This window comes from Schistocerca serialis, chromosome 2, assembly GCF_023864345.2.
Source record: "Schistocerca serialis cubense isolate TAMUIC-IGC-003099 chromosome 2, iqSchSeri2.2, whole genome shotgun sequence".
NCBI lineage: Eukaryota > Metazoa > Arthropoda > Insecta > Orthoptera > Acrididae > Schistocerca > Schistocerca serialis.
Window position 1 is genome coordinate 680498503 of NC_064639.1, and position 27225 is coordinate 680525727.

The 27225-nt window shown below is 40.9% G+C and overlaps 1 protein-coding gene across 4 annotated transcripts in view; it reads right to left on the minus strand.

The window, feature by feature from the left end:
- LOC126457793 (spindle and kinetochore-associated protein 1-like) overlaps positions 1-27225 on the minus strand; it is a 108323-nt gene that overhangs the window by 23777 nt on the left and 57321 nt on the right. For all 4 annotated transcript variants that reach the window (XM_050094382.1, XM_050094381.1, XM_050094384.1 and 1 more), the window contains exon 3: positions 18142-18216. In XM_050094382.1, coding sequence (XP_049950339.1) covers positions 18142-18216 — 75 coding nt within the window. The remainder of the gene's footprint in view (positions 1-18141; positions 18217-27225) is intronic.

Here is a 27225-nt window from a genome sequence, read left to right on the forward strand (position 1 = left end):
CATCGTTCTACCATTCCTAGACCGGCAAGGGAACTTGCTGCTCCAACAGGACAATGCACGTCCGCATGTATCCCGTGCCACCCAACGTGCTCTAGAAGGTGTAAGTCAATTACCCTGGCCAGCAAGATCTCTGGATCTGTCCCCCATTGAGCATGTTTGGGACTGGATGAAGCGTCGTCTCACGCGGTCTGCACGTCCAGCACGAACGCTGGTCCAACTGAGGCGCCAGGTGGAAATGGCATGGCAAGCCGTTCCACAGGACTACATCCAGCATCTCTACGATCGTCTCCATGGGAGAATAGCAGCCTGCATTGCTGCGAAAGGTGGATATACACTGTACTAGTGCCGACATTGTGCATGCTCTGTTGCCTGTGTCTATGTGCCTGTGGTTCTGTCAGTGTGATCATGTGATGTATCCGACCCCAGGAATGTGTCAATGAAGTTTCCCCTTCTTGGGACAATGAATTCACGGTGTTCTTATTTCAATTTCCAGGAGTGTATAAGAAAGCAGGAATGCCAGTAGACAGTTCAATTTATAGAATGATCTGCAGAGGGCTGCTGAATGGTGCAAGCTCTGGCATTTGACCCTGAATTTAAATAAATGTGTCATACTGCACATACATACAAAAATCCACTGCTGTACAATGTACTATTGATGACAGATGGCTGGAAACAGTATCTATTGTAAGATATCCAGGAATAAGTAGCCAGTCAATCTTAACTGGAATGACCACATAAACAAATAGTAAGAAACGCAGATGTTAGACACATTCATGGGAAGAATCTTAAGGAAATATATGTCATCCAAGAAAGAAGTGGCTTACAAGGCACTTTTTTGACTGATTTTTGAGTACTATTCATTGATCTGGGACCCTTACCAGGTAGGACTGATAGAAATGACACAGAATATCCAATGAAGAGTGGTGCATTTTGTCACAGGATCATTTAGCTAGTGCAAGAGCTTTACAGAGATGTTCAACAAACTCCAGTACCAGATGCTACAAGAGAGGCAACGTCCATCATGGAGAGGTTTACTACTAACATATTGAGAGAGTAATTTCTGGGAAGAGTCAGACAACATATTAATTCCTCCAATATGCATCTCATGAAATGACCATGATGAGAAAATTTTAGAAATTAGAGTTAATACAGAGGCTTAGTGACAATAATTCTTCTCACATGCCATTTGCCAGTGGAACAGAGAAGGGAGATCAGTTAGTGCTACCAAAAGTATCCTCCATCACATACTGTTAGGTGGCTTTTAGAGTACAAAGTAGATGTAGGTGATGGTAAAACATCTGTGAGATCTGTTCAAAACATTCGGAAACTTTATCCACAAAATTTTTGCTACGCTTAACTTTTACTTATTGTGCATTGTTTCCTTCAAAATACTCTCCTCCACAATTAATACATCGCTCCTTATGCCATTTCCACTTCTGCAAGTAGACTTGGTAACCTATTGCTGGATTGCACGAAGTGCCGTCTGCAAATTTTCTCTTATCTTGTCTATCGTTGCAAATCTTTGTCCTTTCAACGGGGTTTTCAACTTTGAAAATAAAAAAAAAAGTCCGCAGGGCCAGGTCTGGTGAGTATGGAGGATGAGGCAGCATACTAATTTCATTTTTTGTGCAATAGTCAAGCACCAACAGGGATGAATGTGTGGGCACATTATCGTGGTACGAGAGCCACGAATTGTCTCGCTACATTTCAGGCCATTTCCTTCTCACAATTTCTCGCACACATTGCAGCACATCCCAATAGTAGTGTCGAATAACAGTTCATCCTGGGACACGAATTTGTGGTGAACTAATGCTTCAAAGTCAGAGAAAACTATCAGCATGGCTTTGACATTTGACCTGACCTGACAAACTTTTTTTGGTCTCTGATAACCTCTCCTGACCCACTGTGTAGACTCAACCTTGGTCTCTACACCGCAACTGCAGACCCATGTCTCATCGCTAGTTATGATTCTCTTAAGGAACATCTAGTTCTCATTTGCATGATTCATAAGCTCTTCACAGATTGCGAAGCGAAGATCTTTCCTTTACAGAGACACACCAAATGATGCTGGTCCTGACTAATGAGCCGTGGGATGAACTTGGTAGCAAACAATGCATTCCACAATCCTGTATCATGATTTGATGACACAATCCAACTGAAACGTTACATTCTTCTGTAATCTCTCTGAGAGTCAGTCTTCAATTTGCATATACAATTTCATTGACTTCTTGACATGAGTGTTGTTTGTAAACATTGAAGGGCGTACTGAAGGAGGGTATTCTTTAACTTCGTTCCAGCCATTTTTAATCGGTGTGAATTATTCGTACACTGAGTACGGCTTAAGCACTCGTCATCGTAGGTTTCCTGCATCATTTGGTGTGTCTCTGTAAACATTTTCTTGAGTTTCATGCAAAATTTAATTCCGTTGCAATTGCTTCTCTAACTCTGCCATCTCTAAATTTGCAAACTATGCGACACAATGTTCTACTCAATACAGCACTGAACAATAACTAACAGATCTACAACAATGAAACTTCCGGCAGTCAGTCACACATTAAATACAGACTTGTGCAGAGATCCCAATGGAAGTTTGCTCCATTGCAACATTGGCATGAAATTATGATGTTCTGGTAGTTTTTGAACAGACCTTGTAATGCTTATTGCTGCTATTCACACGAAAATGTCTCTGGTGACTGTGATATGAAATAATGATGCCCACCAGTAGTCTTTGGTAGTTCCACTCAGCTGTATGACAAATGACATCTTTCAGAATAAACCTGCCAGGTCATCAGTCCCTTGTTCCCGGTAAAATAATTACACAAAGGAAAGAGGAAAAGAAAGGAGACATACAGCACAACAACAGGAGAATGGAAGAACCAGAAGAACAACAGGAGGACAACCAACACTACTATGGAAAAAACGGGAAAAGAAAACCACAGAGAAAAGCAAGAAACAGGTAGAAGGGATAAACACAAGAGAGCAGATACTTGTGGCTGGTCGAGCATGAGAATAAAAAGGAAAAGCCAGCTACTCTGTGACACATTAAGACATCCAGCCTAAAGGCATTAGAGTGGAGAACACAAAGGGACAAAGCACATGCACAAAAACTTATAAAGAATGATAAAACCCACCATCACATATAAAACGTAAAACTAAATTAGCCGATGAGGCGCTGTCAGCTAAAATTAATGGCAATGAGTCTGGTAACTGAGGAATCCGTTACAGGGCAGCCAAAGAAGTACAGTTCACCAAGATATGGGCTACTGTCAGCGGGTGCAGCACTGACACAAGGCTGGGTCATCACGGCGCAGGAGGTAGCTGTGTGTCACCCAAGTGTGGCCAATGCGGAGCCGACAGAGAACCACAGAGTCCCTGTGAGAGACCCACGTGGAGGTCTTCCACACATTCATAGTCTCTTTCATGGCATGCAGTTTATTGTTCGTACTGAGGTTATGCCATTCTGTCTCACAAAGCCACAAAACTTTGCGGCGTAGTACCGAACGCAGGTCAGTTTCAGAGAAGCCGATCTCCATAAGTCGTTTTCGTGTAGCCTGCTTGGCTAGTCTGTCGACAAGTTCATTCCCTGAGATTTCGACGTGACCTGGGGTCCAGACAAACACCACTGAATGACTGGACCGTTCCAGGGAGCAGATGGATTCCCAGATGGTCGCTACCAAAGGACGACGAGGGTAGCACTGGTTGACAGCTTGTAGGCTGCTCAAGGAGTCAGTACACAGAAGAAACAACTCCCCAGGGCGTAAACGGATGTGCTCAAGAGCACGAGATATAGCCACCAGCTCTGCAGTGAAAACACTGCAGCCATCGGGCAAGGAATACTGTTCAATATGTCTTCCATGGACATACGCGAAGCCGACATAATCATCAGTCATCGAACCATCGGTGTAAATCACTTCATGGCCTTGGTACATGTCAAGAATCGAGAGGAAGTGGCAGCGGAGAGCCGCGGGGTTAACTGAGTCTTTAGGGCCATGTGAAAGGTCCAGACGAAGCCTGGGCCTGGGTGTACACCATGGAGGTGTACGTGAATGGACCTCAAATACAGGTGGTAAAGGCAAGGACTCCAGTTTGAAAGGAAGGGATGGAACACGAACTGCAATTGGAAGTCCTGACTTGGGCCGCCAATGCGGGAGATGAACCGCCATGGGTGGGAAAAGGAGACTAACTGGATGCACAGGAGAACTACAAACATGTGCAACGTAATTGGCCAGCAGTTGTGCAGGCCTAACCTGCAATGGAGGGACTCCGGCCTCCACCAGAATGCTGGTCACCAGACTCGTCCTAAAAGCTCCTGTGGCTAGCTGACCACCACAGTGGTGCACTGAATCGAGTAAACGTAACGTTGAGGGCGCCACCGAACCATAAATCAGACTCCCATAGTCAAGGCAGGATTGAACAAGGGCTCTGTAGAGCTGCAGCCACAAAGAGCGACCTGCACCCCAGTTGGTGTTGCTAAGGCAGCGGAGGGCATTGAGATGCTGCCAGCACTTCCACATAAGCTGACAAAGGTGAGGAAGCCAAGTCAATCAGTGCCGAAAACCAGTCCTAAGGATAGATACGTCTCCAATACAGTTAGTGGATCATCATTAAGGTAAAATTCTGGTTCTGGATGAACAGTACGATGCCGACCAAAGTGCATAACACATGACTTTAAAGCTAAAAACTGTAAGCTGTGGGCTGGAGCCCATGACTGCGCCTTGTGGATGGCACCTGGTAGGCACCACTCAGCAACACCAGTACTAGTGGAGCAGTACGAAATGCAGAAGTAATCTGCATACAGAGACAGTGAGATGGACGGCCCTACAACTGCTGCTTGACTGTTAATGGCCGCAAAAACAGAGATACACTGAATACAGAGCCCTGTGGATCCACTCTCCTGGATATGGTGGGAGGGGGACTATGGGAGGCACCAACTTTGACACAGAAAATACAGAGCGACAGAAAATTCTGGATAGAAATCAGGAGCAGACTTCTGAGACCCCACTTGTATAATGTGGCAAGGATATGATGTCGCAGGGTGGTGTCATACACTTTTCGTAAATCAAAAAAGAAGTTGTTGACATCTGGAAAAGGCTGTTCAGATGGCACACTCGAGGGACACATTATCAGTAGCAGAGCAACAGTGGTGGAAGCTGCCCTGACATGGAGCCAGTAGGCCATATAACTCCAGGACCCAACCGAACCCAACCCAACCGCCAACACACCATACATTACAGCAGCTTACAAAGAACGTTGGTGTGGCTGATGGGCCAATAGCGATCCACATCAAGCGGATTTTTGATAGGTTTGAGCACTGGAATGATGGTGCTCTCCTGCAAATGTAATGGAAAGGTGCCATCGCACCAGATCTGGTTGAAGATCATGAGGAGATGTTGCTTATAGTTTAATCATCTGACTGTGGACCCAATCTGGCCCAGGAGTTGTGTTGGGACAATGCGCAAGGGCACTGAGAGCTCCCACTCTGTAAAAGGGGTGTTATAGGATTCACTGTGGCATGTAGTGAACGACAGGACTTTCCCTTCCAGCCGCCGTTTGAGAGTGTGATAGGCTGGGGGTTAATTCTCTGACGCAGAAGCTTGAGCATAGAGCTCGGCAATCACGTTTGCGTCGGTAGACAACACGCCATTCATGTCAACACCGGGAACACCTTTTGGGGTCTAGTACTCGAAAACACGTTTGATCTTTGCCCAGATTTGTGGAGGTTATGTATAGCACCCAATGGTCAAAAAGTATCTCTCCTAACACTCCTGCTTCTGTCATTTGATAAGTTGGCGAACGCAGGGACAGAGCCGTTTAAAGGCAATGAGGTGCTCCAGGGAAGGGTGCCGCTGTAGAGCTCACCAATGCTCCTTAATTGCTTCAGCGACTTCTGCCTTTCACCGGGAGGCACCCTAAAGAGCGAGGGATCATGTTTTCTGCTGTGGTAAGGATTGTTGTAGTCACCTGCTCAACCATCACATCGATGTTCCTGTGTGGAGGATGGTGGTGGTGGTTAGTGTTTAACGTCCCGTCGACATCGAGGTCATTAGACGGAGCGCAAGCTCGGGTTAGGGAAGGATTGGGAAGGAAATCGGCCATGCCCTTTCAAACGAACCATCCCGGCATTTGCCTGAAACGATTTAGGGAAATCACGGAAAACCTAAATCAGGATAGCCGGAGACGGGATTGAACCGTCGACCTCCCGAATGCGAGTCCAGTGTGCTAACCACTGCGCTGTGTGGAGGAGATTCAATGGTGTCAGCAGAGGCGAAGGCTTCCCAGTCTGCTTTGTTTAAAGCCCATCTGGGCAGGCGTCCCTGTGCCTGATGCCGAGGCAGTGACAGGAAGATGGGGAAGTGGTCACTACCACACAGGTCATCATGTGCTCTCCAGTGGATAGGTGGGAGAAGTCCTGGGCTACAAATTGATAAATAAATGGCTGAGTAACTACCTCGAGCCACACTGAAATGTGCAGCGGCCCCAGTACTTAAGAGGCAGAGGTCGAACTGAGACAGTAAAGTATAGACATCTCGGCCTCGGCTAGAAAGCATGGTGCCATCCCACAAAGGGTTATGAGCATTAAAATTTCCCAAAAGTAGGAAAGGTTTAGGAAGTTTATCAATCAGGGCAGCTAATACATTCAGGGGTACTGCATCATCTAGAGGAAGATATACATTGCAGACAGTTATTTCCTGCATCATCCATATTCTGACAGCCATGGCTTCAAGAGGGAGTTGAAGGGGCAATTTCACTACAGACTGAGTTTAGGACATAAATGAAAACTCCACCTGACACCCAATTATAGTCACTACAGTTCCTGTAGTATCCCTTATAGCCACAGAGGGCAGGGGTCCACATTGCCGGGAACCAGGTTTCCTGGAGGGCAATGCAGAAAGCAGGTGTAAAGCTTAACAGTTACCATAGCTCAGCCAGGCGGTGGAAAAAACCAACGCAATTCCAATGGCGGATGACATCATCGTGAGACTGAGAAGGCATGGGTCATTCAATGAGGCAGTTTGCACCTCAGAGTCACCTGCTGCCATTGACATTTTGCCTGTGCAGTCTATATCCACTGTGTCTGAGGGTCTGACGATATCTAGGTCTCCAGAGGACACCAGAATCTCCACCTCATCTGCAGACACAGAGCTTGTAGGTAGCAGTGGTGTGGGTGCCATTGCAATTCCCTTGGTCTTGTGGCTCTTCTTTTTGGGTTTCCCTGGATGGGAGGACTTCACTGATCCAGTCTCCAGGATTAAGGATGAGTGTGAAGCCTTACGACCAGCTGCTTTTGGGCTCTTCAGCCACTGGCAGGTGTCATCTTTCCCATTGACAGAAGCCTGGGAAGGAAGTGACCCAAGGGACCCCTTCCTAGCGAGAGGAGCCGAAGAAGCCTTACGCTTCTCTGGCTCAGAAGTGGAGACTGAAATCCCGAATGATTGGGGAGGGTGGGGGGGGGGGGGGGTTGCTCCCGAAACAGGTGGTGTGGGAGCAACAGGGAGGGAAGTGCCCCCCACCATCAAGGGGCCAGGTGTAGTCCTCCAACTCTGAGAGGTGACTGGGGTTGGTGGAGCTGATGAGGCTAGAACTGTTGTAGCGACGGCATGTGTACAGTACGTGTTCAAATTACCTCGTAGCCTCAGTGTAGGTCAGTCAGTCCAGGATCTTTTACTCCATGATTTTCCTTTCTTTCTGGAGAATCCTGCAGTCAGGCGAGTATAGCAAATGGTGCTCTCTGCAGTTGACACAGATGGCATGCGGGACACATGGAGTATTGGGATGTGGTGAGCATCCACAATCTCAACATGTGCCACTGGAAGTACAGCTGGAAGACATATGGCTGAACTTCCAGTTCCAGAGCGAGCCAATTGGGAAAGGGCACCTTACATGGTGCATCGTGTCCAACATGCGCTGAGACCTAGCGCATCCTTCGTCGATGTGGATCTGTACTTCTGCTTATTCTCAGACTGTTGGATGAGGTCACGCTCTTGGGTGTGTACTTTTCCATCAACTGTTTAAAGCACCGCATTGGGCAAGGGATATAGGGCTTTACATCACAGCAGTAGACCATCACCTTTACCTTCTCAGGTCATGTATCACCCTCCAAGATGAAGGCACTGGTGGCAAACTGATCATCCCTTGGACCCCGGTGGACCCGCCGAATGAAATGTGCACCTTGCTGCTCGAAATTGGTGCGCAGCTCATTGTCAGACAGCAAAAGAAGATCCCTGTGAAATGAGATACCCTGGACCATATTTCAGATCTTATGGAGTGCGATGGTTACAGAAACATCCCCCAGCTTGTCACAAGCGAGTAACGCCCTTGACTGGGCAGAGGATGCTGTTTCGATCAAGACTGACCCAGATCTCATCTTGGGCAAGCCCTCTACCTCCCCAAACTCGTCCTCTAAATGCTCAACATAAAAATGGGGCTTCATCGTCATGAAAGATTCCCTATCAGCTTTCGAACATACCTGACAAGGTACCGGGGTGAATAAGAGCTGCTGCCGTCCTTAGCCTGACTTTCCTCCCATGGTGTGGCCAGCAGGGGAATGATTTGGAGTCGTATTTCTTAGCAATGAAGTTAGAACTTTACCACTTAGAGACTGCTGGTGTTTGACCACCAGCAAGCGATGATGTACTATGCTTCATCGCGTGTCACCCGCCCTGATGCCACCCAATCCAAATAGGGGCACTCCCCACAGGCGCCACCCAGCCGCAACAAAGGCCACCTGGCATTGCCGAGAGTCCCGATGCCCCAGGGTGACGGGCATCTACTCCTCGGCATACATGAGGAGTTAATGGCGCAGGCATCAGCAGAGTGATCCCTGTATGGTCAGGGACCTACAACCAACAGTGTACATGGAGGCCCCACCACAACGGACTGGCTACCGTGCAACCAAGCAAACAAGTCCATTATCATCGTCAGCGTAGAAAACGATACTGCACAGTTGATGGAAAAGTATGCACCCAAGAGAGTGACCTCATCCAACAGTTTGAGAATGAGCAGAAGTTCAGATCCACATTGGCGAAGGATGCGATAGGTCTCAGCGCACATTGGACACGATGCACTGTGTAAGGCGCCCTTCCCCAATTGGCTTGCTCTTCGGGGAAATTTTGAAAAAATGGAGGTCAAACCCTACAGGGGAACATCACATAAAGGCCGAAACGCGTGAGACTCCTTTTAGTCATCTTACGATACGCAAGAATACCTCGGGCCTATTCTAACCCCTAGAGCCGCAGGGAGGGGGGGGGGGGGGGAGTTGTGCTGCAACTCAACGCAACACGGAGTCAGAGCCATGCTGCCTCTTTAACCATCCATAACTGCGAAAGTGTTGCCATTGCAGGATTTTTTGCACACACAGACTTCTTGATTACAGGGTGTATACGTGGACAAAGAAAAAAAATTCCTGGAATTTTCCCGGATCTCCTGGTTAAAAATACACTTTCTCCCGAGTGGGAAACACTTTCTCCCGGGTGAGAACACACTTTTTTCGTGTTAAGTGACAGTATACGTTCCCTCTGAACTGTAAAATTTATCAATCATTTGAATGGTTATGGTTTTATACAGCAGCTGAGAATTTCCCGCCACTTCAGAAAATGAAACTCAGGGGGAAAAACCACGTTTTGGAAAGTTCTTTGATGTGCAGAAACATACACGCTGCATATTTTTGTATTACGAAAGTATAAATTAGAATTGCACCAAAAACCCCACATTACTTTCTGAAGCTTTGAAATCGACATTGCGATGCGCTTTTGTAAGCCAGTCATAGCTCTTGTCACGTGATCTCGCCAGCTGATGACAGCGGATATTCATAGCTTAAGACACACAATTTAGTCAGCCAATAGCAACATCGCTATTAAGTAGCGCAAACACACAAACAGGAAAAGTTAATGGTTTAAATTAATATACATAGTGTTGCTACAAGAAAAGCAAACTTTTCATATATAATATTTGTAGCGAAGATTAATAAGCTACAAGAGAAACTAAACTTTCACATATAATGTTGATCTTTTTTGCATGTTTTACACTTTAAGACACATCACACAAATGTGCCAGTAAAATGTTTAGTACCAACATAAATCTCTGATCATCTGGGCTCGAAATTCTTCTAAATGGCTTGTCATCAAAGAGTTGATTTTTAAATGAGAGTCAAACGCTCTGTGATTTAAGAAATTCATCGTAAATTCTCGCACATAGTTCATCTTGCGCAAAAGGAAATTTACTTTGAAAATAATGCTTTTCAAACCACAATTTCCCCGAGATCTGTTACAAAGAAATTTGTTCCAGCAGTTACCACAGAGTGCCACATAAGAGGCATCCCTGCGCATGCAGAACTACGATGACGTAGGAAGCCCGTATGTTTGTATGTGTAAAACATTAAAAGATCTTACATTATGTCATAAAAGAAACAAGACATCAGAGGATACTCCAAGAGAGTCAGAATTTCTTGAACCATACTGAAATGAATAATTCGCGTTAAAGTGCACATTCGTACGTCCAGATTCGCAACGAAGTAGGTCTCGACCTGATATTAAGCTCTTCAGAATGGTTTTCAGAAAGTAAATTTTCTTGGAGTACCAGTACTGTATTATCTCATGTTTGGTTCTTTGTTATGGCATAATACCATACATGCTAGAAGATGAAAACGTGCACTTGAAATGCAGTGAACAGTTGAAACTAGCCAATAGTGTGGAAGTAAACACTTCATTTGAAACAAACTGGCTGCCTCAGCGGAAAAGATAAATAAAAGGCGAATTTATTTAGCAAAGCGACAAAAAAACTTCATTGTTCTGCAAGGCGATTAATGCTTGACTGTCAAAAAGGTGGAAATAAAATAAAATCTGGAACTAACAACATATCGTAGCCTTCCATAATTATGTGAATGTATTTTAATTCACTTGATAGCTGCCAGCCACAGAAATCACTTTTTTTTTTTCATTTGATGTGATAGCAGCCCCCCCCCCCCTTGAGCATTTGAGATAGAACATAAAAAATTGAAAAAAAAAAAAGAATTTTCAAAAATATTTTCATTTTGTAGCGCACATCTTTCTGAACAGCCTGATGCACAAAACATTTAACTTCGAGGAAACGTAAGAAGTGTTATTTGGTGTTAAGTGTGCCAAAGTGCAGTAACACGCTCTTCATATAGCATTCTTCTACCGCACGTCACTGTACTTCGCACTGTGGAACTCAAATGTGTATATTTTGTAATGGGTGCCATCAAACTATATTCAGGAAGGCGGAAATTAAAATGTCCTGTGGTGCCTCTCCTGCTCCCGGCCGAGCAAGACAGTACACATTTCTTCAATCCTTAAGTCCTAGTGTGTGTGTTTTTTTTTCTCTCTAATCTTGCTACAGCTTTACATGGTGCGATTTCCTTTCTGCGAAAGAATCTATTATCTCATCAAAGTTCGTCAAACGTTTTGCTACATGAAAAATCTAAATGTCGTTGTCTAATACTGAAAAAGCTGTTAATACAAATAGTACCCAAGACTGGTGTGGTTCCTCGATCTGATTACGTCTATTTCTATCTGCTAGACAAAAGAAAACAGGCCTTCCTAATATTGCAGCAACTGTAATACACACCTAATAAGCAAGACTGTTTTGGTAATAATGGTCATTTTTATAATACGACAGGATATAATTCACGAAGTACCAATATGAAATGCCTATTTGGGCTACTACAAGAAAAAAAGCTTTATGTTAGGAAATAGTTCCACATTTCATTCATACGCTCCAGTTTTGGAAGTATGAGATCGAAAAGTAGTTGTAGTACGCAATTTTTGTATAAATTTGGAATCGTCATATTATTCTATAATTTGTGTGATGTCCCCATTTCTTCTCCTTCCTCGTTCTAACAAACTACCTTCCCATCACTAATTCTGTAACTATTCCTATCACTGTCAAAGCTCATTCTCCGGTTAGGAGTTATGTGTTCGTATAGCGCTTTTTCCGCGCTACTCCCAGAATAGAACTTAAGTGCCTGCTAGCTGGGAAATGTTCAACATGCCCTTTCTACTGTAGCGATCTGGCTAAAAATTTTCTGTCAAAATTTCATTTTCTTGGATACACCGAGAAGATAATACGTAATCTTTCTAACCTCTTATTCCTGTTAGTCATTTATTTCCACTCTGGTAGTCTGAATCTACGCACTTAGCTAGTAATTATAACAATCATTTGCATAGCCAATCAATCACATAAACAAACGGCATTCACCCGTTCAGGTTTATTCCGCTTAGCTATTATAGCCCCATCCCCTTTTTATGCAGGAAAGTTTATTTCTAGATGCGACGAGGATTCCCCTGGCATGGACATCACGTACACTATGCACACATTCAAAAATCAACTTATGATTCATTCAGAAATCAACTTAGAATGTGTTCAAAAAGCAACAGGGATGCGTTTCAAAATCATTTGAATAACCGATAGACTAACGTGCACTAGATGCTAGGCGCTTTGTGAAACAAGCTTCCCCCCCCCCCCCCTCAAGAATACGAATTTGCCCCCTCTCACCACCGAAATAGCCGCCCAGTTCAGATACCCCGGTTTGCTGCGTACACAACCAACAACGACATTTCTGTAGCCAGAAGCGGAAGGAGGTACTACTCATACACGACCCAAACACACATGCATAATATCCCGCTCGTAACTGCTTACATGAAACTAATGTAAACAGTTATGACGTCACGCTCATCGGAGGTAATATGTAGTCACAGAGCATTGCATAGTCTTCGACACATTTTGCTGTTGGCAAACGCTTGTATGAGCACTGTGGTTTTTTATGTGGCGCATTTCCTTTGCAGTTTAAGTTTTATTCTCTCTTTCACATTTTGTTGCTGTCGTATTATTCTGCAGTAGCAAGATGCAGCAATATCCTTTGTTACATTATCGGTTCTTACCAGTCAAAATTACACAAAATTAACTGAAAACTAAAACAATGAAAAATTCCCAGAATTCTAAAAAAATCCTGGGTTTTTCCCTGTTTTCTCCCGGATGAAAAAATTCCCAGATCTCCCGGTTGTCCCGGGTCATATACACCCTGGATTATGTCCTATAAATGTTCGATGGGATTCATGTCAGGCAATCTGGGTGGCCAAATCATTTGCTTTACTTGTCCTGAACATTTTTCCAACCAATCACAAACAATTGTGGCCCAGTGACATGGCGCACTGTGATCCATAAAAATTCCATTGCTTTTTGGGAACGAAGTCAGTGAACTGCTGGAGCTGGTCTCCAAGTAGCTGAACATAACCATTTCCAGTCAATGATTTCTTCATTCCATATAAACACACAGCCCACACCATTTTCGAGCCACCACGAGCTTGCACAGTGGCTTGTTGACAACTTGCATCCATGTCTGCATGCAGGGTGCACCACACTTGAGCCCTACCATCAACTCTTACCAACAGAAATAGGGATTCATCTGACAAGGCCGCGATTTTACAGGATCCAGCCGATATGGTCATGAGCCTAGGAGAGTTGCTGAGGCACTCATGTCGGTGATCTGCTGCCACAGCCCATTAATGCCAAATTTCACCACACTTTCCTAACAGATATGTTTGACGTACGTCCCTCATTGATTTCTGCAGTTTTTTTTCACACAGTGTTGCATGTCTGTTAGCACTGTCAACTCAAGCTGTTAGCACTGACAACTGTTAAGTGAAGCCTGTTGGCCACTGCATCATTTGTGGTGAGAGCTAATGCCTGAAATTTGGTATTCTCAGCACACTCTTGATGTTGTGGATCTCAGAATACTGAATTCCCTAACAATTTTCGAAATGGAATGTCCCATGCATCTAGATGCAACTACCATTCTACATGCAAATTCTGTTAACTGCCATCGTGCAGCCATAATTATGTCAGAAACCTTTCCAGGACAATCACCTGAGTACAAACAACAGCTCAGCCAATGCACAGCCCTGTTATACCTTGTGCAGATGATATTACTGCCATCTGTATACGTGAGTATCGCTGTCCCATGACTTTTGTCACCTCAATGTAAATTATTTGAGCATGTGGTCCAACAGAGGGGGTGCTCTTCACAGGCCTAGTCTTGCCCCTAATGAGAAAGAATGAAAGTAATAGTAATACAAAGACAACTGACGTCATAAAACAGCTTTGTAAAATGTCAGAATAAGCCAATAATCATAGAGAAGCGAATCATTCACATCTGTAACTTCTGCTGCACATTGTCTATTTCTACTTTATTCACTCTCAAGTCATTCAGAGATATTATAGTCAACAACAAATGAGGAAATGGTAAGAGTAAAGCATTTATAGTCAACGTGAGAAATCAGTTACAGAAGTAGTACTTAAGAATGCAGTACTAGAACTTATCAAGTTTTATAAATCTCTACTGTGTATGCTGAATAAGATCCAGTGATTATCTTCTATTAATTCCGCTATCACTGATTCAGCAAGTGTCCCACTACAATGAAACAAAAGTTTCCGATAGGCATAATCTGTCTGATGTTATTGAATTTAGTGTATGTTAAAATTCAGAAGTAAATAAGAAAGAAGTATTTTTTTGTAGCTCCCCAAGATACAGGCCTCCAAAGATGACTCTGCGAGCATTATTTTGAAAATGCGAATTTCTGAAATTTTTTTAAAAATGTGTCTCTGTAACAGTTCTAGAGTTTTGTTAGAGTTTGGTTTATTGGAAAGGTAATTGTTTTATGATTACAATGGTATCCTCCTTTTGGACATACGTGTCAAAGTTCTTTTACTGTCACCTTTTGAAATTTACAGAATTTTTTTTTCAAAAATGCCAATCCAGAAAAGATAGGTATTTTTTCTATAGTACTTTATTCTCTATAAAGGAGAGCCTCTACATTTACGTTGGGCAGGTTTTATTTTTATAAAATCTTTTTTTAACTTTCAAGGGTAATGTATGTCTTCAAATGGCTCTGAGCACTATGGGACTTGACTTCGGAGGTCATCAGTCCCCTAGAACTTAGAACTACTTAAACCTAACTAACCTAAGGGCATCACACACATCCATGCCCGAGGCAGGATTCGAACCTGCGACCGTAGTGGTCGCGCGGTTCCAGACTGTAGTGCCTAGAACCGCTCGGCCACTCTGGCCAGCTATGTATGTGTTCAATGAAATTGTTTCTTACTAATTTATTTTTTATAATGTTTATTTCTATTGTCTTTGTTGCAGTTATTTGCCAGTTGACACAGTTGCAGTTGCAGTGTATTTTCTGAAAACGACTCAAATATAAGAGTAATATATAAGACAAAAAAACAGACTTTGTTCAGTTTGGATATAAATGTTGTCATTTGAAGACTGTTTCAAAGTGAAGATGTTACCAATAGCAACTTTTTGTATTCTAAATGTTTTGACATAAAAATGTATCTGAACAAGGTGAAGCCTCCCATGGTGCAAATGATGCATATTTTGCATCAACAGAGGAAAAATTAAACACCCTGAATCAGTCAACTACAGAGTTAGGCGATAGTCCTGTTAAGAAAATGTGGTCAGTGACGTCGATTCATAAGCTCTATGCATCAAGAAAGTGCAGAGAAATTACTAAAGCTATGGATGAATACAATACAGCAAAACTGACCACACACTGTATCTCTGAGCACAAATTTTTTTGGAGAAGACAAATGATGTAGGTGTTCTTTACTTAGTCCATTTTAACATATGCTAAATTCAATAACATCCGAGACTATGAAGCTACGATTTTTCCTAGCCTGCCTGAACTGATATGGACTATGCCAATATGATTTATGGATTTAATGTAACAGTTATTATGGATTTAACGTAACAGTTATTATGCTTATTGCAGCACAGGAAATTGTTAATGAAGGAGGGAATGCAATAAATCAAGAATACAATGAAACCAGGGGATCCATGCGAAACTTTGCCACTTTTACAGTTTTAAATAATGAAATTATTTGGGACAAGTGTAGTTGTTGGGACATGGTAGCTGTGGGAATCTGGGACAGGGTGGCTGTATCAAGAAGAAACTTCTTTAAAAATGACCCGAACGACATGAAATAATCATCATGAATTTATGATACACCCTTGTATATAGATTTCCTTGCATTATTGCTTGTAATTTCTAATATCTAAGCGTAATAATTACATTTACCTGTTGTTGAAGAGAAGTTTAATGACAAATATGAACATAAAATACAAAGAAGTACATAAATGTGAAATGTATCGATTAATACTTAGTGCTCGGTTCTTACCTGGTATGTCACCAAGGCCACAATAAGCTCTAACTGTATTTTGAGATTCTAATGGCACTTCATACTTTATGTAATTATGTTAGGTCACAGTCTAGCAATAGGTAAATCACAATTCAAGGTGACAATGACAAATCTGTCTGTCATTGGAAAGTGTATTCATACGGAAAAATCAACTTGTACAATGGGCACAGAAAATGGACCACCCCAGTGGTCACAGTTATTACCTACGACAACACTGGATACTTTGAAACAAATAAAATTATATTTAGAATAAAAGAATGAGAAAAGTAAGTCTCTTTTCATGATTAATAAGTTAGCTATGTAAAAAATAGGTATGATGCCCTTTTGTATGCAATAGTTAATAAGTCTCTTACATTAAAATTTTCCACAAATAGTAAGTTTTAGGGCAATAATCAGTGTGCAATGTCAGAAGTCAGTTAAAAACCTTTCTAATGATATCTAATTCACCCTGGTACTATTAGTATGTGTTGACAAAAAGGACTACTAGACAACTTGTGCCGCGGCACTAATGTTATGTTTGTAATCAGAGTTATCGGGTCAACACACACAGACAGTCTTTCATTCTCACCTGCACAGAAAACATTTTCTTAGAACCATAATAATTGTTTTTGCCAATTAGCAGGTATTAAAGACAGAATCCCATGATATGATTACCAATTAAATATGACACTTTCAAAGTTATGAATATTGTGAATATTTCACACTATTATGTTAGGAGTCTGTTACCCTAGCACAAGACCTCCTACAATACAATATACTATGACCTATTAATCCAGTAGTTTCGTACCATGTAAAATTTGTCCAGTGATGGTATTGCTATGTCTGTCGTATATCACTGCCTTTCGATTTATAGTATAGAAAGGTTCTCAACAGAATAATGTGAAAATAATGACAGTTCTGCACAGCATTACTGTCCACATTATAATTTTATGCATTATTGGTAATTGGACTGGTGAGTGATATGCTGCATTGTCCCTTGTCTAAGAGTTACTGTAATAAATAATAAGTAGTAAACAGAGGCCTCTGTCATCAATTCTTCCATAACTGAATGTGACAGCAATGGTTCTACCTTAAATGAGATACTGTAGATCCTGTTACACACTGCTTTCTGTAATGGAAGAGTTTCATTACTGGATCAGTTTATTTCCTATTTATAAGTTCTATCTTTGATGTGTGAAGTTAAAAATACAAAGTTGTTCTTTATTTTTGTATTTTGTGACTTCATTTATCATCATACATTCTCTATTTTATTTTTCTTATAAGGAGTTCTTGCCATTAGATGTACTAGCTCTTTAAACCTGTTATTTTCAATTATTTTACCATTAATTAGTGTAATTAAAATTTTCTGCATCTTGATGGTGACTGTGTTCTTAATTTTTTTTTCTGCCAGGCAGACTGTATATTATCAAGTGATCACAACCTGCCCAGCTCAAGAAAAATCAATATGTGATGCAGAAAATTACTGAATTGACATTACTGATATACCTTTTATGAGGTAAATTACTTTAAAGTGAGATATTTCTGTCATTATCAGAGTAGTTTACTTTTTATTGCATGTAGACAACAGTAACAAAAATAAAAAAAATGAATAAGATTTCATAGTACATACATGAATGATAATGATTACACTGAAGAAATGAATTAAAATTTGTGCCACGAATAGGACTTTAACAAGGGTCTCCTACTTGCTAGGCAGATATGCTAGTCATAAGCAGGAAACAGGGTTTCAAGTCCCAGCTGTGGCACAAATTTTAATTCATTTCTTCAGCTTCTACCATTATCAAAGATGAAGTTGAGACTCGTATGCCTTAAGGAAAATTTAATTCCTTATATTAATTTCTTACAAGATTGACTTAAAGAACATATCATTACCCAGTTCACTTATTATCTATTATATTAGAGGGAAAGAATGAAATATTTTACCTTAAAAATTGGAGGTATGTTATTACTGACATTGTCTACAATTTCATCAAGAGTGCAAAAATCAATCTGAAGTTTCTGTAAAAGAAAAAACATTTTTTAAATAAAAAATACGTATTCAAAACTGGGGGGGGGGGGGGGGGGGGGGGGCGAGAATTTGTGCATAGTGGCCAAAAGTTACACACATAATGTACTTAGTGTTTGATGATGACAAGAACAAAATAGGAGTTTCTGATGTACTTCTTTGTGATGAAATGTTCCTGCATTAACAAATTGCAACTCACACTATGGAATAATGGGAGGAGGGTGGAGGGAGGGGTAATGGCACTCCCAACATTCTGAGCGACATGTCCTTTCTTACAGGAGGAATGAGGGACAGGTTGTCTAAAAGGCATCCAAGTTGTGAAAGGGACACGGGTGGATAAATTACAAACATACAAAAGAAAATGTGTAATAACAGGACTGCCTGGTGGGTAGCTTACACTACTTGTGTGTGCCCATGAGCGCGCTGACGGGATAATTGAGATTGTCACTGAGGGTAACAGGATGAGGAGATACACTGGAGAATTAGTTCCATGTCCAGAGTTCACATAAATTAGTGACAAATCATAAGATGTAAATGGCTGTTGTGGTGTTGGAGGCACTCAGATCTTCAGTCACAATGCAGATCATGCTCAGCATCTGGGTAATGAACTTGCCCGTAGTGAACAGTTTGTGTGCATTTATACATTCTGTTTATTTCATGGCAGTCATCCTTACAGTCACACACCAGATAATAAATAATTGATTAGTTTCACATTTGCCCTACCTTTAAATAATGTTTTATATGTTCCTACTGGTAGGGCTGGAGAAGATGGTTGTCAGTGGATGCATGAGGCAGGTTTGAAAACAGGAGCAATTGCTGAAGGAGGAACACTGAGTTAGGGAAAGTTGTGTGTGAATGTTACAGGTTAACAAGGCTGTAACTATACCATATTTACTGACTTGGCATTTAGCAGCTTGCCTACTTATGCAGTTCTTGCTGTATGTATCATGAGTGCAACATTCCAGTGTTTCTTGGCTGATTTCAATGACCTACAAGTACCTCCAACACTTTCTATATGTAGAAGGGTGCCAGTCTAATCTATCTTCTACATGTTTAATTACACTGAATACATTGTTTAAACTATATTATCAGTTAATTATGACAGACTTAGGTGAACTAGGCCTCTTAGTTATAAGGGTGTGATTACTACTCAACATACCACCCCAACTGCAGAGTGTTTGTAGTATCCATATGCAAACTATAAACTGCAGAAGAAATAAGGGTACACCTAGCAGAGTCCCATTTGCCTGGTTAAATCCAATACAAGTGAAATACGACTCATTACCCTGAGATCGCCCACTAACAGCTGTTTCACTACGACAGCCACCCAACCCATTGATATGTAGTACACCTGAAGACTGAGGTCTGTATAATCCTCAGGATGTGAGAATTTGAGCCCTATGACATACAACATTCCACCACCTTGCCATATGGTGGTTATTGAAGCATGCAGTTACAGAGAACTGGTGGTGTCTACCAGTATCAAGCCCAGAAACACCAGTTTGCCAAACATATTCCAAGACAATGAAGACTGAGCTCCCTGAAGTTATCACTGCACATGTGGCTTATCAACTGCTACAGACATGGTGAGCATTACCCACTAATAAACTGAAGAAAAATGTGAAGTTGAACTTAAGAGTAATTCATTCAGTTACCACTGCGCATAGAGGCATGCAAAACAAATGCTGATTTTTAAGAAAGAAGTGTGCTGTAATATTACTCAATGCTGTGAGACATTGTGTATTCCTATGTTTGTGCTAAATATAAATACAGTTACAAAGCACTGGGTAGCTCTAAATCTCTATCTTGATCTTGAAAAGAGGAGTTATAAGGTCCCTTAGCTGTCTCTTTACTATAACGACTTTCCTTGCATGAACTTCAACTCAGTACTGATTTTCTACATTTAACATTACATAGTGGTATATGTAAACAATTTACCATTATGTGCTTTTAATTACAATCAATTACATAATTTCTGTCACTTTGTTGGTATTAGGAAGAATATCTTTACCTTCTACTGTATTAGCGGAGTATGTGAATCTGCTGCTGAAAACTGCACACATATTTTCATTACCCACAGGTAACCTTATATTAAATTCGCTGCAGTGTCTTACTTCATGAACTATAAAAAAATATATATAAGGAAATAATTGTCTCTATAGATGAAAAAAATCAGCTTCTGTGTTGCAAATGTGACCCAATAGAATATTTTCATCACAAACAGGATGATATTCATTTCAGGCCACTCAAAGGCAACTAGCAGCACTTTTGCTGAACCAAGGATTTTCCTCATTAGCAGTTTTCTTGTAAAAACGCCACACAGTCAAATATCAGACACTTTAAAGACTGACTGACAATGACAACACAGACCACATTTGCTTATCAACATATTAAAATCGATAACATCATCATACATTGGAGTGAGTATGTTCACGTGCATGTTCACAGCTTTTCCTCACACTTAAATACGTCTATAATATAGTCAGGATGTACGATATCAAATAAAATGAGAATCATCTGAAGAAACCGCTAAAACTTATTCCCTAGTACATGTGGCTGGCTGACCAATTTAAAAAAAAAAAAGGACAGTGTGAGCTACTGTGAGAATAAGTAAAATTTGGGTAACAGAAATACATAAATCTTAAAAGTACTTCAATAAAAACCAGTCACAGTTCACAATATGTTGTTGTTGTTGTCTTCAGTTCTGAGACTGGTTTGATGCAGCTCTCTCCATGCTACTCTATCCTGTGCAAGCTTCTTCATCTCCCAGTACCTACTGCAGCCTACATCCTTCTGAATCTGCTTAGTGTATTCATCTCTTGGTCTCCTACAATTTTTACCCTCCACGCTGCCCTCCAATACTAAATTGGTAATCCCTCGATGTCTCAGAACATGTCCTATTGAAATAGAAATGGACATGCAGTCAAAACTTTGAAACTGATTCAGACAATCTTGTCAGAGTTGATCACTGATTAGAAACAGATGAATCACCCACTCTGAGATACATTAAAATAATCTACCCATTAATTTGGGCAGGAATCCTGATAACGCGCACAATCTTTAAACCTTTTCTACACTTGTCTCATTGTTATTTAAAACAGAGGACAAATAGTTATTAACAAACACTGCTACCCTTTTGTTAGAATACAAAATATATCCTAGCAAGATGTGACACACTGACATTGCAATGCCACAAGCAGCACATACTGGTGTTTCCTCCTAGAGGTAGGTGTGTGTGTGTGTGTGTGTGTGTGTGTGTGTGTGTGTGTGTGTGTGTGTGTGTGTGTGTGTGTGCGTGCGCGCGTGCGCCCCAGAGGAAAGTACCCTATTCTCATTCATTCATTTTAAACCCAGTTCTTTCTATCTGTGACAGAAATGATGTTCGACATTGCACAACTGTAGGCTTCATCTGTCTGAATTTGTTATTTTCAATCTCTAGTCTCTCATTCTCCCACTGAGTCATAACTCCTAATCAGTAATCAGGTAAGAGCCCTCAAGGGATTTATCACAAACAATTCTTGTGAACCAAATACAAGGCGGTATCCAGAAGATATCAAAATATATTACTTAAAATTATGTTTTACCCAGATCTTATTCTGCATACCAAAGTAGTTCCTTAGTGAGTGAATACACTGATTCCAATGTTTCTACCATTTTCAAAAAGGGTCCTGGAATTGTTACTTTGTTAAGGTGTTAAGTACCCAGTGCATTTCAGCCTGAATGTCTCCTACTGTATATCTTAGCTCCTTCTACTTGATTTTCACCGTGGGTAGAGGAAGAAGTAACACAGAGCTAAGTCCTGTAAGTATGGCAGGTGTGGAATAATTATCATCTTATTTTTAACCAAGGAAAAGATAGATCACTACCTACATGTTAAGGTGCAGGCAGGCAAAATTAAAAGATACTTCAGCCATTCATACGATTTTTCTATGGATATTTATCATCCGTCTCCTCCAGTCAAGAAGAAGAAATAAAAAAATAAAACAGAGCAACAATGATTTAATGTTAGTGTTGACTTGTCAAGCTTTTTCTGGCCAAAATGAATAAGAAATCTTCCACTGAGACAATTGCTGCTTAGCTTCAGCCCAACTTTTGTCACCAATGTTAAAACTTCAAAGAAAATTCAAAAGCAGCCTTTAAGTTCCGTGAAGACTTTCAAGTGATGCTACTTCTAATCATCTTGAAGCAGTTGTGGCACATACTTCAGTGCAGTACCTCTGGTGTTCAATTCTTCTAACAAAATACATTCAAATGTACTATGACCTGTTCTTAGATTGCCCATCTATGATCTTTCAGAGTTAGATATCTCTGTTTCTGAATGTTTTCTCTTTGTGATGCCAGTCAAAGCCCGACCAGAACAGTTGGTATCATCAGTCTGTAACACTATTGTTGATACTACCTATGATGGTCTTATCTAACTTCCTTGTCTGTTTTTATAAGGTGTACAACTTTACTTCTGCCGTTTGCCAATAGGTGCTGACAACTGTAGGTAGTGGTTGAAAGAAACAGATTGCAGACATCAGGCAGTTAGCTTGGATCTCAGTCAATATAACCTCACTCAAACGTTAGTCAATTTGCATGCATCATAAAGTTGTTCTTGATTGAAAATGTCAGTTTACGGACCAAATTCTCGTCATTTGCGGGAGGTGTTACTGTTTTATTTCAATATGAAGGAAACAGCGGCCAAGTCTCACCAAATGCTCTCTAGTATGTATGGTAAGTATGCTATTAGTGCAAGAATGTTTCTTGAATGGTTTCAACACTTCAAGAATGGTGATTTTAATGTTGTAGACCAGCATAGTGGTAGAAGAGAGAAGGTTTTTGAAGATGCAGAATTGGAGACATTGCTGAGTGAAGACTCGCACCAAACTCAAGAAGAATTGGCACGATTAGTGGGAGTGACACAGCAAGCCATTTCAAATTGTCTCAAGGCTTTGGGCATAATGCAGAAAGAATGGACTTTAGTTCTGTGTGAGCTGGAACCAAGAGACGTTGAACAGCATTTGTGTGTGTGTGTGTGTGTGTGTGTGTGTGTGTGTGTGTGTGTGTGTGTGTGTGTGTGTGTGTAACGCAAAAAATCATAGGGATATCCCGGCCTTGCTTCCATGTCGATGGCCAAACCGAATATTCACAGCTCCAAGATCATGTCTGCATTTGGTGGGACCAGCTCAGCGTCATGTACTGTGTGTTAAAACCAAATGAAACAATCACAGGCACTCATTATCGAACGCAATTAATGCGTCTGAGCAGAGCATTTAAAGACAGATGGCCGCAATACAGCGAGAGGCATGATAAAGTGATTTTGCAGTACAACACCACTTGACACCACGTTGCAAAATATGTGAGAATGTACTTGGAAACGTTAAAATGGGAAGTCTACCCCACCCGCCGTATTCTCCAGACATTACTCCCTCTGACTATCACCTGTTTAGATCAATGGCGCATGGCCTGGCTAACCCACACTTCCGATCTCATGAAGAAGTCAAGAATTGGATCGATTCGTGGATCGCTTCAATAGATGAATAATTTTTGCGATGCGGGATTTGTCCACTGCCCGAAAGATGGGAGAAAGTAGTGGTCAGCGATGGAAAATACTTTGAATGATACATGTGTAACCAATTTGTTTCATTAAAGCCTCAAATGTTGGGGAAAAAACGGCGGAAGCAAAGTTGTACACCTTGAACTTTATGTGGCTTTTGTATAACCAAGCTCCCTGATGTAACATCCATGTAAATGTTTTATTCTTTGTTTATGACAATTTATATAACTGTAATTAATCTATGGATGTAATTTCCAAAAATAATGTGCTGCAAGAGAATGTGAAAGTTAAAACTTTAATTGTAATACTGGTTCACGCATAGGGAAAGGTTTGTAATCATGTAAAACTTTGAGGGAAGTCCCTCCGCAATGGAACTGGCTTGGCGGGAATAGAAAAGGTGGATCTGGCGGTCAAACTGCAAAGCTCCTATGAGACAAGAGTCAGTCGGTGGCTAGCAGGTAAAGAGTGCACACCTTGTGAACTGAAAGAGGCAAGAAGAACTGCAAGATTACATAATACAGCCTTGGATGCAGAAGTAATCCAGCTTATTATTCATTGCATACCTTGGTTAGCTCTGTATTATGAAAAACTGGCACTAAGATGATAATTCTCTCTCTCTCTCTCTCTCTCTCTCTCTCTCTCTCTCTCTCTCTCTCTCTCAGGCTGCGTTCACACTGCTGGCTGGGCCGGGCCGGGATGACATGTACTGGCTCGGCTCGTGCCTAGCCCGCTCAGGCCAACGTGTAGTGCATTCACATTGCGCGCCGCGCCGAGCCGGGACAGCGAAATGGGGGAAAATCCACTTCTCCGATTTTCATGTTTTAAAAATTCTTAGCGGTATATAAGACTTCGCCACATCGCTTTATGAACTTATTTTTTCCTTAAAAGCATTACTTACGTCGTGAAAAAAGAAAAAGTCTTCTTTTTGTTTCGTATGATTTGTTGGTTTCATAGCGCTTCCCAAATGATTTTGAAGAAAGTATGCGGCTAAAAAATCTGATTTTTGTAAAAGTGGTAGTGTAACATCTTAGCTTCGTATTGAATCATTTATCTTTCCATATTTTTTAACAGTCATTGTGAAATGATGCTATTTGTCAACGTTGTGCACTTGATTTACAAATCTTGTAGTGAAAAAGTTATGTAGCGGGTAGCTTACTGTTAGATCAGTTTTAGACCATACATTGTTGGGAATGAAATGTAGCTAAAAGTACCAAAAAGTTTTTGAAATAATAATGATACTGATATCTGTATCTGGTCACAAGTAATGCGAGCTATTCAGTGGCGTCAGTGCCGCGTCTGCAAGCCACGGAGTTCCCGCCGTTCCAGCTTGGTTTAGTGCAGTCATATGTTGCAGGACAGAAGAAAACTAATTACTAGTGATCAGCGCAGACCTAGTGTCGGTCCCTCGTATTATTTTAATGGTCTCATTGTCTAGATAAATCCAAATGTATAAGAATTTTTCCCTCGGCTACTGGACAATCATCTGCTATGCTTTTATAATTGGCCAAATGTTGCATCACAAAAGACAAACAATTATTTGTCATCAACATCCTACAATTAGCCTAATGTACATTTAGTATTTCGAACTAAAAGATAAGAGTATATTAATCTAAGATGAGATCTTGCTCCTGATGCATTGTAATAAAAGCTTGCAACATTCTACATGATTTCTTTCTAGTTGCATATGATAAAATACATTTACAGATATTTCTATGTCTAAGTTTGACTAAGGCGCAAAAAGTTCATTTTTTTGTATTATCAATTTTGCAGTTCACGTAAGTGTAGTACCGCAATCTGTAAATAATTACATTCTTTAGATCGACCCTATCTCCACTTAGAAAGATCTGTGGATAGCTCTTACAAGTAGTCTATTTTAGGAAATGAATGCAATGAAACCAAGGCTGAGTGGGACAGTGTTTCAATCAACGCTTTGCTGGATCATTTGACGACGAAATGATTAAGTCATCGTTTTCTGTAAGGTGCTGCCGTTTCGATTTTTCTACTGTAACTGAAAGAAAATGTGCAGATTCAGCATAGCCTCAAACTCAGGTATCTGTCCACTGGCATCTCCTTTCATGCACTAGCGTCGTCATTCCGATTAGGAGTATCCACCGTATCAGTGGAGGTGAAAGACGTTTGTATGGCCATATGGGAATCACTCGCTCCCATTCATTTACCAACGTGAATTGTTTCTCGATTTAAAGAAATTGCCAGTGAAATGCATATGAGGTGGGGATTTGCAAACTGTGTTGGAGGTATAGACGGGAAGCACATACATGTCCAATGTCCTAAATTTTCTGGCAGCATGTTTTACAATTACAAACAGTATTATTCGATTGTACTCCAAGCAGTTGCTGATGCAAATTACAAATTTATAGCTGTAGATGTTGGTGCCCACGGTAAACAGTCTGATGCAGGCGTGTTTAAAGAAAGTATGTTATATAAGAAATGGGGAGCTGTTATTACCGCCACCAACAAGGCTTGAAGGAATGTGTCAGTAACTACCGTACGTCATTTTGGGAGATGAAGATTACCCCTTATTAGCGAATTTGATGAGACCTTTTCCTCACAGAAATCTAGACAACGAGAAGATTCTATACAATGATATGCATTCCAGAGCAAGAAAAGTTGTTGAATGTACATTTGGTATAATGATCAATAAATGGAGACTACTGAGGAAGGAAACTGAAACATCCATTGACGTAGCTGATCACACAGTCAAGTGCATTTGTCTACTTCATAATATTGTCATTGACAGAGAAGGATGCAATGTTGAAGCTGAAAAGTTTTGTAACAATGCCGATATGCAGACAGCTGGTGCCACATTCAACAGAAATTCCACATTATGTTCGAAAACTGTCAGGAACACTTCTGTTGAATATTTTGTTAAAAATGCAACTTGATTAAAAAAACCTTTCAAAAATAAATTTTGGAATTGAAAGTACTTAGCTATTTACTGTATTTTTGTGTATCTCAATTCATTGTAAATAAAACAAATAAAATTATAAAGGAAAATAATTTATATTTGTGTGTACTATCTGAAACACACTCCTTGGTTACTTCGTTCCATAATCTGGAAACTGCATCATTACTGTCATACTAGCCAAATTTCTGATACCAAATTGATGGACACAAGTTAATGTCATGTATATGTTATTCTGCATTCATTAAAGTAAGAACATCGCAAAAAGATGTCACAGACAACAGCTTATAGTAACATGCCACAGCATGACTTTACAATGCATTGTCATCTGGTAGGGACACATTTCCGTCCCTCAGTGACACTCATATCTGTCTCCGTTTACAAGTAAATGCGAACTATTCAGTGGCGGCAATGCCGCGATCACTGGCAAGCTATTGTTGTAAATGCATGTAAATACGATAGATTAAATAAATGAAATAAAAGTAATTTCGCATGTATCATTATAATTGTGAAATGTGAGGTAACATCTTAAAATAAAAG